Here is a 15,489-nt window from a genome sequence, read left to right on the forward strand (position 1 = left end):
GGCCTGTGGGGAAGCCTAAAGCGAAACGAGATGCCCGAGCCGACAAACAGGCAAGCAAAATAATCAACCCCAAATCGTTGTCGGGAAGGCAGTTGGCATCCCGGGGTTCAGCGGTTTTGTGGTCCCGGCAAATACCACACCTCGAGACTCGCGGCCTACAGTTTCAGCTAATAGTCGGTACAACAAATCGACCCACACGCTTAGAAAGACACCACGGACTCCATGCCTTTTTTCTAACACTGTCCGTCCTAACGTGGCCATAGGCTTCTCTAACTGCACAGACAGCCAAAGGAGTATTTCTTTATATTCATTTGTTGAGGCCTTTCACCAGCTAAGCGGCCTTATGTCAACGTGAGAGTGTGTTAGCGACCAAGGCAACGAGTAGCAACGTTTCTAGACCATAAGGAATTACTTCAGAAAGCTGACTTCCAGCGTGAAACGAAGTGTATGTATGCCCGAATTCGAACACCACCTGGATCTACGTTGAATAAACAAACACGTTATCTACTGTAATATCACGAAAGTAAGGCTATTTCTTTGAATATCATGTAAAGGGAAGAATGGAAGCCAGAATCCTCAACAAAATCCTCGGTTGGATTTTGTTAGGGATCCTGGCTTCCATTCGTTTGAGGCTTGGGCCTGGTTTATCGGCAAATGCTCTGATCGAAGACAGGCGCGTATACTAAATGTTGTGCTTGCCGTTGGCAGCATCGCCATGCATAGCCAGCGACGTGGTTTTGTCTTATAGAAGCAGTAGAAAGACGTGGCCGACGCTTTACTTTGTGCTGTGTGACAAAGAAGGAAAGAAGGAAAAAGACAATTTCTCGAAGCTGCATCCCTAAGCTGACGCCTTCCGAAGCCAGCGATCCGAATGCGACGACAAGACTGAAATCGCCAACGGTTCGGTAAGCCTTTTTAGAGACAATGAGCCATTGCTGCTTGATTGAACGAACAATCGATGACCAACCTCCAATAGCGGTGTTAGCTTGTTTTGACGAAACGGTCGTGTCGAAGACGTGGATCGCTGATTCGGTGACGCGGACCCCCAAGCTTACCGGGACCATGTAACTCTGCACGATACGAACCGTATCGAGAAGCACATGAAATAATAGTAACGGAAAGGTATAGGTAAATGGACAGAAAAGGGAGGAAGGAAAAGCCTGAAATAGTTGAACGATCAAAAGAAACAAACGTTAACTCCACAACATATCCCGCGTCGGTGGGCAGGCCGATGGAAGGTAATTGGCCGAAGACTTGACAAGTTAAGGAATAAGATACCAATTACTATGTGTGGTACATTGAACTGAGTATTTGCAGCCGCAATCTTTTTTTGTCACAGAAAAGCAAGTGTATCAGTCTCACAGCAAAGTTAGTCTAACGGAGACGTTGTTGATAGAGGCGCTTCCTACTAGTCTATTAGTTTACCATACCTGACTGACCACTGTTAATCGGATAAAGTAAAACTCCTATCCAGTAAAAGCAGCCGAGGAGTAGTATCAAGCACTGTCTCGATCGGCTGTTTTCGTTGTTGCTCATTGTTGCTGCTACCGTGACACTGACGTTGTCAACAAAGTTCCTGCGACATGGCCGCTTATGCCGACAAGCCTCGTCACGCACTGCCATGAAAAAAGGCAGGTAAGGTTAACTAAAACAAAAGACGAGGTGATAGGAAAAGAAAAGCAAAGGCAAAATGAGGGAGGTAAGAATGACGACAGCCACTCCACTTCAAGATTAGATCGCGGTCAATTGCAAAAGAGTTTACGAAGACAGGTCGACTACGACAAGAGGCCTGACAGAAAGCGAAGGGCGGGAAGATCAGAATCAGGACGGTTAGCCGAATCGAAATAGAAAACTTTTTATTGCATCGATATCGGTTGTAGTGTTTTCCGTGAAGAAGCCCAGTATTATGGCACCTGGTAATAGTTTTGCCACGGCATAGAAATTGATGAAATCAACGAGCGAATAAAACATCAGCAATTGAAAAGTAGCGGCAGTAATCCATTGAAGTTCTGCTGTCAAAAAGACAATAAATGGAACAGTTTTACAGGGTTTGTTTTTAGTTATCACCCAAAAAAAGACAGATTTGAATCGAATACTTCGACCGTGAACGCCCTCGACCCAGAGGGGGAAGAGGATCGACGATCCGGCTGTGAAACGTTCGGGCCAAACGCCTTTCAACACTTGACTCGATCTTCTTCAATAACAAGTTCACAAACGAAGTCAGAAAGAGTGGCATTTAAAAAAAAATCCATTCTAATTTAAAAGCTGACACATGGAATATTTTCTATAAGATTTAAAATGTTTGCTTTGTCCTAAGTAATTCCACAGAAGCTCAGGAAGATGAAGTAAGGTAAAAAGATGGTCATCAACAACAAAACGAGAGAGGCATTAGACGGCTTATGGTCCAGCATGAAATTGAGGTGCGTATGCTTCACTGGCCAGCATTACTCGCAGCGGTGCCATAACTCCACTGGGATCTCCCGCCACGAGTGCGAACTGGCGCAAAAGATGATCTATCGGATGATCATCTTTTAGCGGTCAGATTTGTCGTCTGACAAACTGGTCAGTCGACCGACGGCAACTGCGAATCGTATCGTCTGCCTCGAAAGGAGAGAAGACCCCTCGACGGTGAAGAAGTACCGAAGTAACTTTTTTGATTAAATGGTTCAGATTCGTGGAGCATGACGGCGGCGTTAGCTGCAACGAAGCTGTGTTTATAATCCAACAGCAAAAGAGGAAGTGTTTAGCGTGTTACACGGCTGTGAAGATGTACATAATAAAACCGACTTTGTATATAACAAACAGGGTTGGTTGAAATGCCCTGCTGTCACTTAAATCGCCCGTCATTGACACAAAAACATGCCACGTGACCGCATATCGTTGAAGAACCGTCGGGGGCATCGGTGTAAAGAACGTGCTAATGATCTTCACTTCCGTATACATGTCCACCGTGAAGAACATGCAAACGTGGATCTAAGAAGCGTTATATTATTGCCACGAGTTCGTCACGACCGTGTCTCGCCTCCAACTGACCACCGAGCAGGTCGCTGAGATTGCCTCGGTGTCTCGGATCGAACAGTGGCTTTAGCAATAGACGTAATAGCGGTCATGAAATTAATTGTCAAACAAGTTAAGGTTGCAAGCAAACTTTTGCCCCGAGCCATCAAATGCTCCGTCAAATTGTCACTTTCGTTGTCATCTTCTAAGTGATTCAGACAAGTAACGCGCTTAATTTAATTCTGTAGCATTCACTGTCAAATAGAATAAAGCGTCTCGATCATACTGACAATTATATTCTTCGCTTTTGATCTTTGTCACAACCTATCAACTACTCGAAGCAAACCCTACCAACGAACTATCGTCGGTATTATTCAACGTATCGAAATATTTTTTCACTAGCACAGAACAAGAAATAGAAAAAATACTCGTTTAAACACGATCGCTGCGACTACGGTATCGACTTCGACTTCAACGCCGGCTGCTCCTGCAGCTACAATCACGCAAAGATCTCTACTTGGACTTAACTTGCTTCCACATAGACACACATTTACCTCCTCAGGACAAGTAAGCATGCAATCCCAATGCATGGAACACTGGGACGCACCTCGCGACGTCAGATCGTCCAACAGGTACAAAGGGGCCAGGGCGTCCTCTCTAAAACCTCTGCGTCCACAAGCGTCTATCGAAGATAACAACGATAATGAACGTTTTATCATCAGTGATGGTTTTCCGGCGTCATCGAAGCGATCGCGCATCCGCCACCTATGTGAAAGCTAACAGCAGGATTGCAGTAATAGTGATTTTTTTTTAATTTCATACGATGGAATTGAAACTGTGTTTTATTGAAAGGTGGTGAACGATTAAAGGTGGATAGGAAGGGATGACAGGGGAAGACTCGGCAACTCGGCTTGAGCAACGAAACGATGTATAACGAAACTTCGTTGGTCGTGTAACCATCAATAGCAGGATCAGCGTCAGTGGAAGCTGAATCTACAGCAAGAACAGTTGTGCGGCCAACGTTGTTATCACTATGACGACTTTTGCATTTCCACTTCCGAGCACCTTTGGCAGTGGCTTGTTCTCCTCTTCCGATTACCGACTCCTCTGCGGGCTCGCTTCAGCCTTTACTCCTTGCGGCTCTCTTTGGCTTCGTTTTCCTCTCAAAAAAGGCAAAACGAAGAGTAGCACAGCAATCAACCATTTTAGCTGCCCAGAACACCATAATATGGCGACAGCCTGTGCCATCGATGACAACAACAACGCATGAACAGAACCAGAATACAAATGACTTCAGACATTAACCTTACCAACAACAAAAACAACAACAGCAACAGCAGCAGCGGAACGGATCCTGAAGCAAGATCCGTGTTGCCAACCCAACCAGCATTGATAAACCGTACGCTGAGTGAATTGTACATGGCGTCAAGTTAGCGATCTACTGTTAAATCAGGCAGATCTGCCAAATCAGCTGAACTGAATGGCGGGGCCATTACCTTCAAGCGAATGAGTCTATTATAAAATCTCTGCGCGATAAGTCTGGTTTAAAATCTAACTTTTTTTTTCTGCCGATGTCGACGCCATTTTCGTTATACCTTTTGCTGCTGCTGCTGCTGCTTCTGTTGCTGAGAACTCGTGAACAAACAACGGAATCTTAAATCCATGAAAATATCGTCTTCGCCGTAGCAGTAGCAAATCGGCGCTATTGTCGTTTTGTGTGGTAGTGGTACGCAACAGCCTCGAGCTTCGCTAGCGTTATCGGCGAAGACAACAACAAAGATCGACTGTCGCGTATACACAGACACACATAAGATATATTAGTTATTTTGGTTGTCGTCGTCGTTCTGACGGTTCCGGCCGGCAAGGCCTGTCAATGGCAAGCAAGCAAGAAAAGACCTTGCTTATATCGCATTGATAGCTGCAAACCGCCAGCCGCAGAGAGTAGACCGCACATACGCGTCAGCGCCAGTGCTTTTGCTGCTATTAGCATCGCTAATAACCATGTCGATAGTATCAATAGACACAACGCCACATGTAGAATGTATCCTCCCTGGATCTCTGTATGTAGCCGGTGTTTGCGTCTGCTCCAAGCACGAGTGAAATCACAATTACCCGTTCACGCTACCTTGTTTCTATTCTGGCAAATAACCGAAGAGACGGCAGCCTTCGTGCGCCAATAAACATCGTAAACTGGCTACGACGGCAACAGCAAATGACGAAATTGCAAAATATACCACCCGCCAACAGTTGTTAGCAGCAACAAGTGTCTTTGTAGTTGGGGCTGGTCTGGGCCAGCAGCGTCAGCGATAGAGGCATCAGGCGCGGCTGCGCGAGCTAGCAGCTAAAAAACAGATTTCCTGTGGCTCGATTGTTTCGACTGCGACATTACACCGCGGGCACCTGTAATAATAATAATGCTATTTTAAATTGTACAGAGTTGGAACGGAGACAACGGCGGCCATGGAAAGCGAAGTGGCGACGAAAACCGATAAAACAAACCGCCTCCCAGATGCCCCACTTATATTCCGACGCGATCGGCTCCTCGCATCCGACGGTAGACTGCGGAACGACCAATCCGAAGCCCTCAAGCGCTATGTGGCCTACGGATATCGCTGGTACGATTCCGGATACTTCGACGTTCAAACGTGTTTACATTGCAATTCAGGCAAAACCACTACTATATATAAATTTATTAGTCCGTATATGACTATACAAACACGTATGCTTTAATAACACACATCGGTTATGTGGCTGATTCTAAGAGCTGTAATACATGGGGGATGGGGGGCAGTAGTAGCGCCTGCGATAACAGAAACCTATCAATAATCCCATTGTTGTTTAGCGAGTGGCCGAGGGAGGCATGGCTAATGGCCAACCAATTCAAACGATTGTAGAAAGAACGCACAGACCCAACGGCTTGAGGTCATCAACTTTGAGTGACAGCATCGTCATGGCCAACGCCAACCTTGTCACCGCGAACCCACTGAGCTAAGAGCAGGAAATCAATTCGCAATTGACACAGTGGCACCTGACCGGTTCACGCTATTATCTCTGCTGAGGCCGCCGCTTCTTGAGATTTCGCCGTTGAAACTATTGATATGGAACGAACTGAGGCTGGGATGAAGCCTGAATGCCGTCGATTGCGGAAGGCGTTCGTGCTTTCCTAAGATTCTACAAAAAAAGACAGACCAACTGTTCTCGCTGCTGCAGTTAACTTCTACGTCTCCGCTAAAAAACAATGGTAATTGCAAATGTTCCATGATATTAGCCGAGAAAATTAGACAGATTGCATTTACATCTGTGCCGCCTGTAAAAATCAATAATGTAATTGTTCGAATAAAAAATTACGGTAGCCGCGGAAGCTCAGGTCACCTTGCTGCTGTCTAAGCATTCCTGCTTCGGTTTCTGGCAAAAAAAATACACACATTCGTGCATTTATCAGTAGTATCAAGGATTACATATGTATATAAGTACGGCAACAACTGTACAAAAGCTGCACCTGACGGCACCAGGTGCCCGTACCAAACTTACGCTTTTTTAACTGGACGCACGACTTTTACGCTTGTGGCCACTTGACAACTACGAGGACCATTTTTGTTGTCCGTACGATTGAAATAATTGTTCTTGGCAACCAAATTGTTCTTGGCATGATTACTAAAACAACTATGTATTGTACAGGATAACAGTTAGAACGCGCTCTTCCAGCAGGGGATCAGGTGTCAACTGAAGTCAATGTATTTATCTTAAAAAATGGTAACTGTGGGCGTTACGGGAGCTGTAAAATAGACAAAAACACAACTAGCAAATGATGCCATAAAGTTAGAAAATGGGCATATTATCAAAAGGCCATACATATTCAACATGTGCTTTTACTTATTTTGTGGCAAATCAGTTGGCTTACAACTAGGAACAGTAACAGCGTTTCGTCTGAAATCTAAACGTTCACACTGCTTATTTGTTACTATGACGCTACTTGTTATTGCTAAACGAACATAGGCTATATGTTTTTTCCCTGTTTATTTGTTCATTGTTGGATACATGCAACGAGCTAACTTCAATGTCACCCACCAGAAGTGTTTTGATTTAGCTTCGCTGTGCGCTAGTTGTCTTTCGACTCTGTTAAATGCTATCCAATGTTTGTTTCTGCCCCCGTCTTGTGCCCATTACTACCATAATAATACACAGTGGTGTCACCATGTTCGCGGTTGTTTCGCGCAAAAGGTCAGAACCCGACCGCTGCAAACCCATTCACCTCGAAAACGAACTTTTGAGTTTTATGCACTGCGCTTTAACTAAACACTGACTGACTATTCCTATCCCTTTTCCAGCATCGTTACTGGTATTGTCGTCTTCTATCAGTAGGCAGGCAGAAAGAAACACTTTGCTCGTTAACAACGTTGCGTGTATATGTATATATATATATATATATATATACATATGTAAAATGTCGTCAGTGAACGGTAGGTCTATAAAAGCGTTATCACATTCGGCACCCATTTAATTGAATCTTATCCTTGAATGCTTCTTTAGCATTGATGCTTATCTGTTTGCCAGGGCATGTGCAAACCGAAGCTAAATAAGGAGCGAAACTTTTAGGCTGACCGCACGAAAAGTCCTGGATCAAGCACGCGCCATCTACCAGGCTGGCTAGCGGCCATCTTTTCAACGTCGCGTGTGACGGCCTTGACAGCGGCGGCGACAGATGCATGGACACGGTACAATTTAGTGTTATTTTTTTTATTGTTATACCTATTAGCATTGATTCGCTGGGATGCAAAGAGACAACGATAACGAAAACAATAGAATCGATGGTGGAAGTCATGAAGTTATAGATGAAGTCACAATTCGGCCTGTGTCGAAGGTATATTGTCCTAATCTGTGGAATTTGTAACCGTTTGTCTACATGGTGAGTTCGTGTTGGCTTAGGGTGTGCGGGAAATCATTGAATGATGTTAGCCATGGAGAAATGTCGGTTTTTTCCACCATCGTTCGCGACTACTATAGTAAAAATTGACTCTAACTTACATGATGGCCGCGCTGCTGACAAGGGAAGAATGTTGATCGCATTCAACCGGTATCTAGCTTGCTTTTTCCAAAACTTTATATTTGCCAGCCAGTTTACTGAAGTGCCCATCTGTAGCCAAGAGCGCGACCAGCTAACATTCAATTTAAATATTTACTCCACCGATAATATATTCCACGACTGCTATGGCGGGGAGCGACTCGATGAGTCCAAACCGACTCATCTAAACCTAGGCTATAAAATAGTACTAATATTTTGCTTAACGTAGAAGCTCTATAGCATCTATAGCATTTCAGTTATCGGGAAAAATAAGCCGACAAATCGGTCCAAACACTATTTCATTCCAGCCAATTATCTAATTATACGGAGCTCCAAGCGGTTACCGCCCACACAATACGATATACAATTTCTTGACTTGTGGACAACTGATATCATCGTTTACACCATATACATATATATTATATGTCCACATAGAGTAAGCTCTTTCATAAAAATATGTGATCATTTGCAACACCCAGCCCGTTTCGTATAGGTTTTCGAAATAGTTTGAAGATGACTAAGAAATGACCCGCATCCATGCCTGCTATAACTCTTTGACAACTATTAAATAAAGAAAAAGGAAAAAATACCAAAATAACAAATATTGCGAAACAGCCTCCGTTGTAATATCCGTGCAACTCGTGCTATACACGTACCTGAAAACAAACGGATCGAATACAGAATTATGAGTACTATTACGCTGATTTAGTATGATTTTGATAATGTTATTTTCAGTGATATGATACAGTTCAGTACTATCGCATTTTTCTGTAATTTTTTTTTCTACACATACTCTGTTCGCGTCAAGCACAACCGAACCACCAATAACTTACATTATGTCCCGCAACAACTTCGATCTTGTTAGATAACCGAGTTGTTGTTGAATTTTATATCGGTTATTTTCAACCGATATGATTTAATTAACAGTTTCCAAAACGTGAACAGCTCTGTCCACTGAAATTGTCCGATTCTGCTCTGATCCATTACCGGCGATAGGAAAGAAATGGTTAACTCAACTTTTGAAAAGTTGAGTTTACCGTTCGTTTCTCAGGCTAAGCTTCAGATCTTGAACAGCTCAGTGAGCCCAATCTAAGTTTTTGCATAGACGATACTGGAGAATCGCAAGTGCCCCACTGATATGCACAGGGACATACAAAACTGGTTCTCTGCCTGTACGTTTTTTATAAACAAACGACTACCACAATTTGCTGATTCTGATACGTTTCATACCCACATAATATTTTCCCTCTCCGATATCCCTAACGAAATAAATCGACTTAACATAACCATATATGCACGCATGACAGTTCCGAAGCTAAAGGTGTTCTTTTTTGTTTGTTAGAAGAGGAGAGGTCCTAAGTCTTCGGTGCTAGTCCTCGCTTGAGAAAACGCAAACCGTTGTTCGACTTCTCGCCTCGAACTCTTTCCGCGCCACGAAGTACCCCGATAAAACGTAGAAAACATCATTGAAATAACAGTGTGATTCAAATCAGAGCTCCATCAGTGAAGTTACGATAATACAACCACGTCAGCTAGAACCTGCCCCTTATCAACAATCGAAGAACACTGCCGCACCCAGACCGTTCAGTAGCATCAATATCAATATACATCGTCACAATACAGTTACGACTACATAATGTAGACTGTGTAATTTGGTGCAGAGGATAGACAGACGAACAGCTAATCGTTCAGGATTGGCCATTTGGCGTCGTTGTCAGATCATGCGTCCCGGTCAACGCATAATTACTACATAAACAACTAGCAAACGTAAGCACCGAACCCCATTTGGAATTATCAGAGGCGATCTTCTATTCGAAAATATCGCTCATGCTCGCCCGGCCTATAGCTGGCTACAATGCTACCACGCCCTAACGGGCTAGCTGTAACTGGAAGACAACGTCAGCCTGGACGAGGACACAGCCAGGTCACAAAACATCGCGCGACGCCGGAGGCAAGCCTTACATACAAGTGGGCTACCGATGTCTGGGTGACAAAAGCGACGGCTTGTGCCGAAAGCGTCGAAGAAAAGAATGAGAATAATTACGACGGCAAGCCGTCGTCTTTCTGGCCGTTTTTACGCGTAAGGATTCCGGAGTCGGAACAACGATGGTGCTGCAGTAACAAACAGCTTCAACGCAGACAGCCAGAGATGTTAGCAATTTACGCGCCGTTGACACAAACAGTTCGCGTCCTATCGCCCCACGAAAAGATTGTTTCAGCGAACTTCCTACTAGCGTTTGTTAATGGAACAACGTCGCAATCTTCGCGTCGTGTCAACTTGCTGTAGCATTGTATGGTAATGCTGGGTTCAATTATATCGCAGGTGCTATAGTGATTAATCCACCAGAGCGGCTGATCATATTATATTTAGCCAATGCGGCGATGGCCGTCCCAATGCACTATGTCAACATCTGACATCTTATTCTATTAGACAGGTAGCGCGGCAATAGTTCTACGAAGAGCTCAGCATGTGAGACCTGCTGAACAGTGACAGATACCACTCGAATGATACCGTCAGCTGCAACTGTAGCAGTAGAAATGGAAACAGAAGTTCGAGCGAATGTGCGGGCAATTGGAACTCGCAATTAGAAGTAGTCCAAGTAGGTAAGATGGCCGAGATGATGCTTATAGAGGCTGATCGTGAAGGCTATGGGTGTCGCTATTGATGATATTGTTTTCTTAAAGAGTACGTTCAGCAAATCGGTTCGTTTACTAGTCATCATCGACCTGCTTGATCAGATAGTCGAGCGTGTACGCACCGATATCAGCACGCGACTTCTACTACGGTGACGGTGAAGTCTGCTCTTCTGTCCACTGATCGCTCGTAAGCTTCTCGAGCGCTCCGGCCAGCGGGTAGTCACAGCCGTTGACCAAACGCCCCAAATCTAACCTTACGTCAATCCCGACGAGCACAATTGTTATCGAATTGCGACAAACAATTGCAAAATAAGAGAAAGCAAGGGAATAAACAGGCATTGCATCCCAGCGCCTTAGCATTTTATGTCAACTAGGCCACACGACAAGTTCAGTTGAGCTTGAGTATTTAGCAATTGGTAATGGCGATAAAGGCTTAGACATACGGATGATTATTACCGATACAGTTCAAACACATGCGTGTTGACTAGAACCAGTGTCGTGACTGTCTATACAAGACGAGACACGCAACAATAGCTATTCCCTTTTTGGCCGCAATAGTTCTAATTATGGTAGTACAGAGAAAAATGATTGGACCCATTTACTGTAACAATCACAAACGTGATCAGTTACGCTCTCAAACCATGCTTTCCACTGGTATAGTAATAAAAGCAATACAGAATCGCCCAAGACGAAGGTATTGTTTATCGCCGCAACGCTGGAAACAACTTCTTCCTAGGGAAACAAAGTAATGGCGACAAATTTAGCCGTCAGCGTGGCAGTAGCCCAATAGCAAATCAGGGACTTCTGAAGCGGACATAAAAACTCTTGCGGCTAAAGTGCCAGTCCCTAGACAACCTATTGTAATGATTGATAACTGGCTACGAACCGTTCAACGGCGACATGAATGCGAACCCGTTAGTATATACATATCTATAAATAAACGGGTAACATTAAACCAACAAATAATTAGTGGGGCGGGGACAGATTACGCTATCTTCAGCAAAAGCAGTAGCTGGGTAAGTTGTACAAGCGTCTTTATCACTTGTCAATGATGTCAGTAGCTAAGTAAATGTATAATCGCTTCTTAATAATTTTGGGAGACACTAAACGTCGCATGTGCTATATGAAATGAGATGAATATAGGGAGGTCTCTTTCCAGCGTAGTTTTTAGGAGTCTCAGTCATCTCACTAGAAGTTCTCCCTGTAGCTCTCACTACGTGACCTATATTATACAAGCATGCAGTATTAGACTTAAATCAGTTGTTATGGCTTGCTTGTGTGGTCTTCTCCTGCGTCCATAATTTGCCCTCGCTTCCACATTATATTAGCGCAGCACCGCTGTTCTTATCGCTGTTTCACCTTTCGTCCTAGCTGTCGGTTCCGAGGGCAAAGGAGTGTCCTGGTACGACGTCCAATGTTCATTTTCGTTCAGTTTATCTTTTGCCTTTTTCGCACATCTTTCCTCATTATCATGATCAACAGCTAGTTGCCCTTCAGCAAAACTAGATGCAGATGACCGCGACTCTAGTACTGCTGCGTTGACTATTACACAGCTCAGCAAAAGGACAATAAAAAAACAGTTTGATCTTCACCCCTATTCCATCTTCTCATGTTAATCTTTCGCGCCAGTTACTCTGCCCCACCAGACTACTCATTATCAGTACATTATAAAAATTATCTTACGTCATTAGCTCCAAGCCAGCCAGACTGGACGAGTTATATGGCTGGCTAATAGCTCTCTGGTTTTGCTGGATGGCCTATTAGTAGGCCAGTCAGCCAATGAGCAGGTTGAGCTGGCGTCCAACGAGCCCAACCCAGAAACGACTGGTCCGCATTTTTACCATAAGCCGCATTCCCCGATACCAACGACAACAGCTGTAACACGACCGACGCGATTCTTTAGATTATCGTAAACGTTATTTGCTATTAACGTTATTAACTATAACTGAGATGCAGGTAGCTATCGGTGAAAGTGGTGTCGTTTATAAACAAAATGAGCAGAGGTGCACACAACGCGGCACCGCAAATGGCGGCAGCCGGCTTAACAACAACAAATGTGCCTATTTAAGGGAAAATCATCAAATCGCCTAATTGTTGGCGGGAAGATATCATAACTTGACACTCCATTGATGAGGCGCGTTTGGCCGTTCGGCGGTATGAACAAATATTGATATTAAAGGTAGCAGAAGTTACAGTAACCAGTAGCAGCTTAATGATTTCGAAGGAAACGACAGGAGTCGAAGGAAACGGCAGGAGTCGGAGAGTTCGTTAAGCAACTTCAGCGAAGCAAACGAAGTTCGCATCTGCCCTTTCTTTTACCACGTCGATCTGCCCTGGTTGCGCCGAAAGCTTCTGAAAAGCGCACGTGCTTAGTAAGATAAATCATTTTGGAGAAGAGAGATCAATGTCATGCTTGTAACCAGCCAAGCGGAGAACTGAGACTGCAGAGCTTTTCAAACACTTCAGCGCCTCAAAATATAATAGAATAAAAGTGTGTAAAAGAGGAGATTATGAAAGAGAAACCACAAGGCATATGATACGGTCTATGGTGGCGCCGTACACCGTCCAAATGCCCTGAACACTTGGAACTCTTTCACTCTGAAGTGCCGTAACAGGCACTAAACGCTAAGCGAACATATGGTATGAGGCACGGCAGAAGCGTCTAGTAGGGGAAGGACGCTTCTGGGCTGACTGCTTCGATTGTTCTGCCCTTCAGGGCAACACAAATACAAGCGACACCGCAAGCTTCAACCGAAGCTGCTTTGGTCTCACCTGATCTCAACGAACGTTGTTAACAGAGGCTGGTGCCCCGAAAACACGTCAGCCGTATCGTACAAGCCTTAACCAGCGCGATCGATCTAGATGTCTAGTGTATACAACAATGGGAACTAACTTCTACATAGGCGCTGCTTTATGCGGCGTAAGTATTGAAAATTGTTGGTTCAAAGTAGAGGTTGGCCTCTAAACGACGCTACAAGCCATGGTCCTCCGGACTACTCAGGAGTTTTGGTCAGTAGTTATTGTCACCACCATTGAAGTCTCTGGGACGAAAAGGTCCAGTATATCTCGAGCTTTTCACCATACGTCGAACAGGAATGGCGACATGAACCGGCTCGTTCAGTTGTTTTCGGTTCACGATTGATTCTACCCTCTTGCTCAGCCTAAAGCGTCGTTCATCTGATGGGGTGTGTAAACGGCCAGCCACGAGGCACTGCGAAGTCACAAACCCTCGAAAACGATAGCAGCAGATGCCTGTTAGTACAGAAACAGCTTTCCTATTCTTTAGCTCGCTTTCGGGCGCCACTCCTGTTTCTAAGTCTTTGCCGGGTAGGTTCCAGTGAAAGAGCATTTCGCTGGTGGGGGCAGCTAGTGCCTTCATCTTGTAACTCTCTAGGTCCAGGCCACAAAAAGAAATGAGAACTATTAAGATGATGTGTAAACTACTCGTAAGTGCTATTTAAGTCGATCCTGTTTTGCCCTTTCTCTCTATCTATAATGCTAAACGCATGATAGCTAGTGGAACCGCTAGTCGTGTTGGCTGCCTCAAACTTTAACCAATCGCAAAGACTAATTTCAAAACGTCAGAAGAGCATACTTGGAGCTATTCGACGCTCATTAATCTTCGTTCGAGCAAGCAGGAAGGGGTGCTGCTAGAAGGTGCGCCAAAACGGGACGGCTCCGAGAAAATCGTGAAATGCTCTGTGAGGTGCTTGCTCACGGAGCGAGGTACCCTGCGAAATGCCGCCCTATCGTGCGATAGGTTTTCTCTGGCTATTGCACCGAGTCATCAACATATCAATGCTTATTATCAGTTTGTACACCTATACAGATCAGTGATATTACTTTCGATTAGTGTCCTTTACAATGCGCTTGGTCATTCTCGAATTTCAAGCGATCTCCTATATAATTAATAATTCCTTAATGAACGCTTGGTCGGGTAAGTCTGAATATGATCCAGCTTCCTCGCTTTCGTTTATTTATATAGCGAGCGATGATAACACTAACGCTGGTTCGGGTCCTCGAAACTGTTAGCGAGACCCTAAATTTTATGTAATGAAAGACAATCAGATCACTACTATATCTGCCAACGGCAGTAGACAGGAGTGAACCCACTCCGATCAAGTAAACACTAAAAAGCAAAGATTTTCGCGTTCAACAACTTTGCTCAAACTACATTAAACGACTTCGTTTCCATTCCTGATTTGTTTTCACAGACGCTTCATTTTATCGTCGTTTAAAATGGGTTCAATGATGACTTTTCAAACAATGAAAGCGTTCAACTTAAATACCGCTCGCTGTTCAAACGTAAGGTACATATTCTAGCTACTGCCTATTCGTAAATTACGTAACATCCGATAGAATCGAAGCCGATGATTCGCGGTAACCGTGAATGGTTCTCGCTGTGACATATATATCTTTCATTCTGTGATAATACATCTATCTATCTATGTATACACACACAGTTTCATTACTATATGCGGAGCATCTACATACAACAAGTATTTCGCAACGATAGACACGATCTACTTATCTACTGTACTATCATTAAAAACACTACAAAAATGAAACGCCTTACAAAAAAAAAATTATCAGTCAATACCTATAATGTATGTACATATTTTCCGAGCAACTGTGGTACGAAAACGACTACTTTATAGTTGATCTGTTGGTTCGTCGCGTCTCGAATGAGTGAGGTTGTGTCTCCGTTCCGCCTATTGCTATGGAAAAGCGATGATTGAGAGGACAGTCGAATGGCAAACAACGACAGATGCCAATATTACGCTACCCACGGG

General features: G+C 44.2%; 1 protein-coding gene across 3 annotated transcripts in view; it reads right to left on the reverse strand.

Moving 5' to 3' along the window:
• The window catches only part of LOC111269805 (neural cell adhesion molecule 1), a 76,080-nt gene that overhangs the window by 49,238 nt on the left and 11,353 nt on the right, over positions 1-15,489 (reverse strand). Inside the window, exon 4 of one of the 3 annotated variants that reach the window (XM_022849644.2) lies at positions 8,650-8,715. The exons of the other annotated variants lie outside the window; for them this stretch is intronic. Within the exon in view, the coding sequence (XP_022705379.1) occupies positions 8,650-8,715 (66 nt within the window). The remainder of the gene's footprint in view (positions 1-8,649; positions 8,716-15,489) is intronic. 3 annotated transcript variants of the gene reach the window in all.

Source organism: Varroa jacobsoni, unplaced genomic scaffold (assembly GCF_002532875.2).
Source record: "Varroa jacobsoni isolate VJ856 unplaced genomic scaffold, vjacob_1.0 scaffold_1417, whole genome shotgun sequence".
In the NCBI taxonomy this organism is placed as follows: domain Eukaryota; kingdom Metazoa; phylum Arthropoda; class Arachnida; order Mesostigmata; family Varroidae; genus Varroa; species Varroa jacobsoni.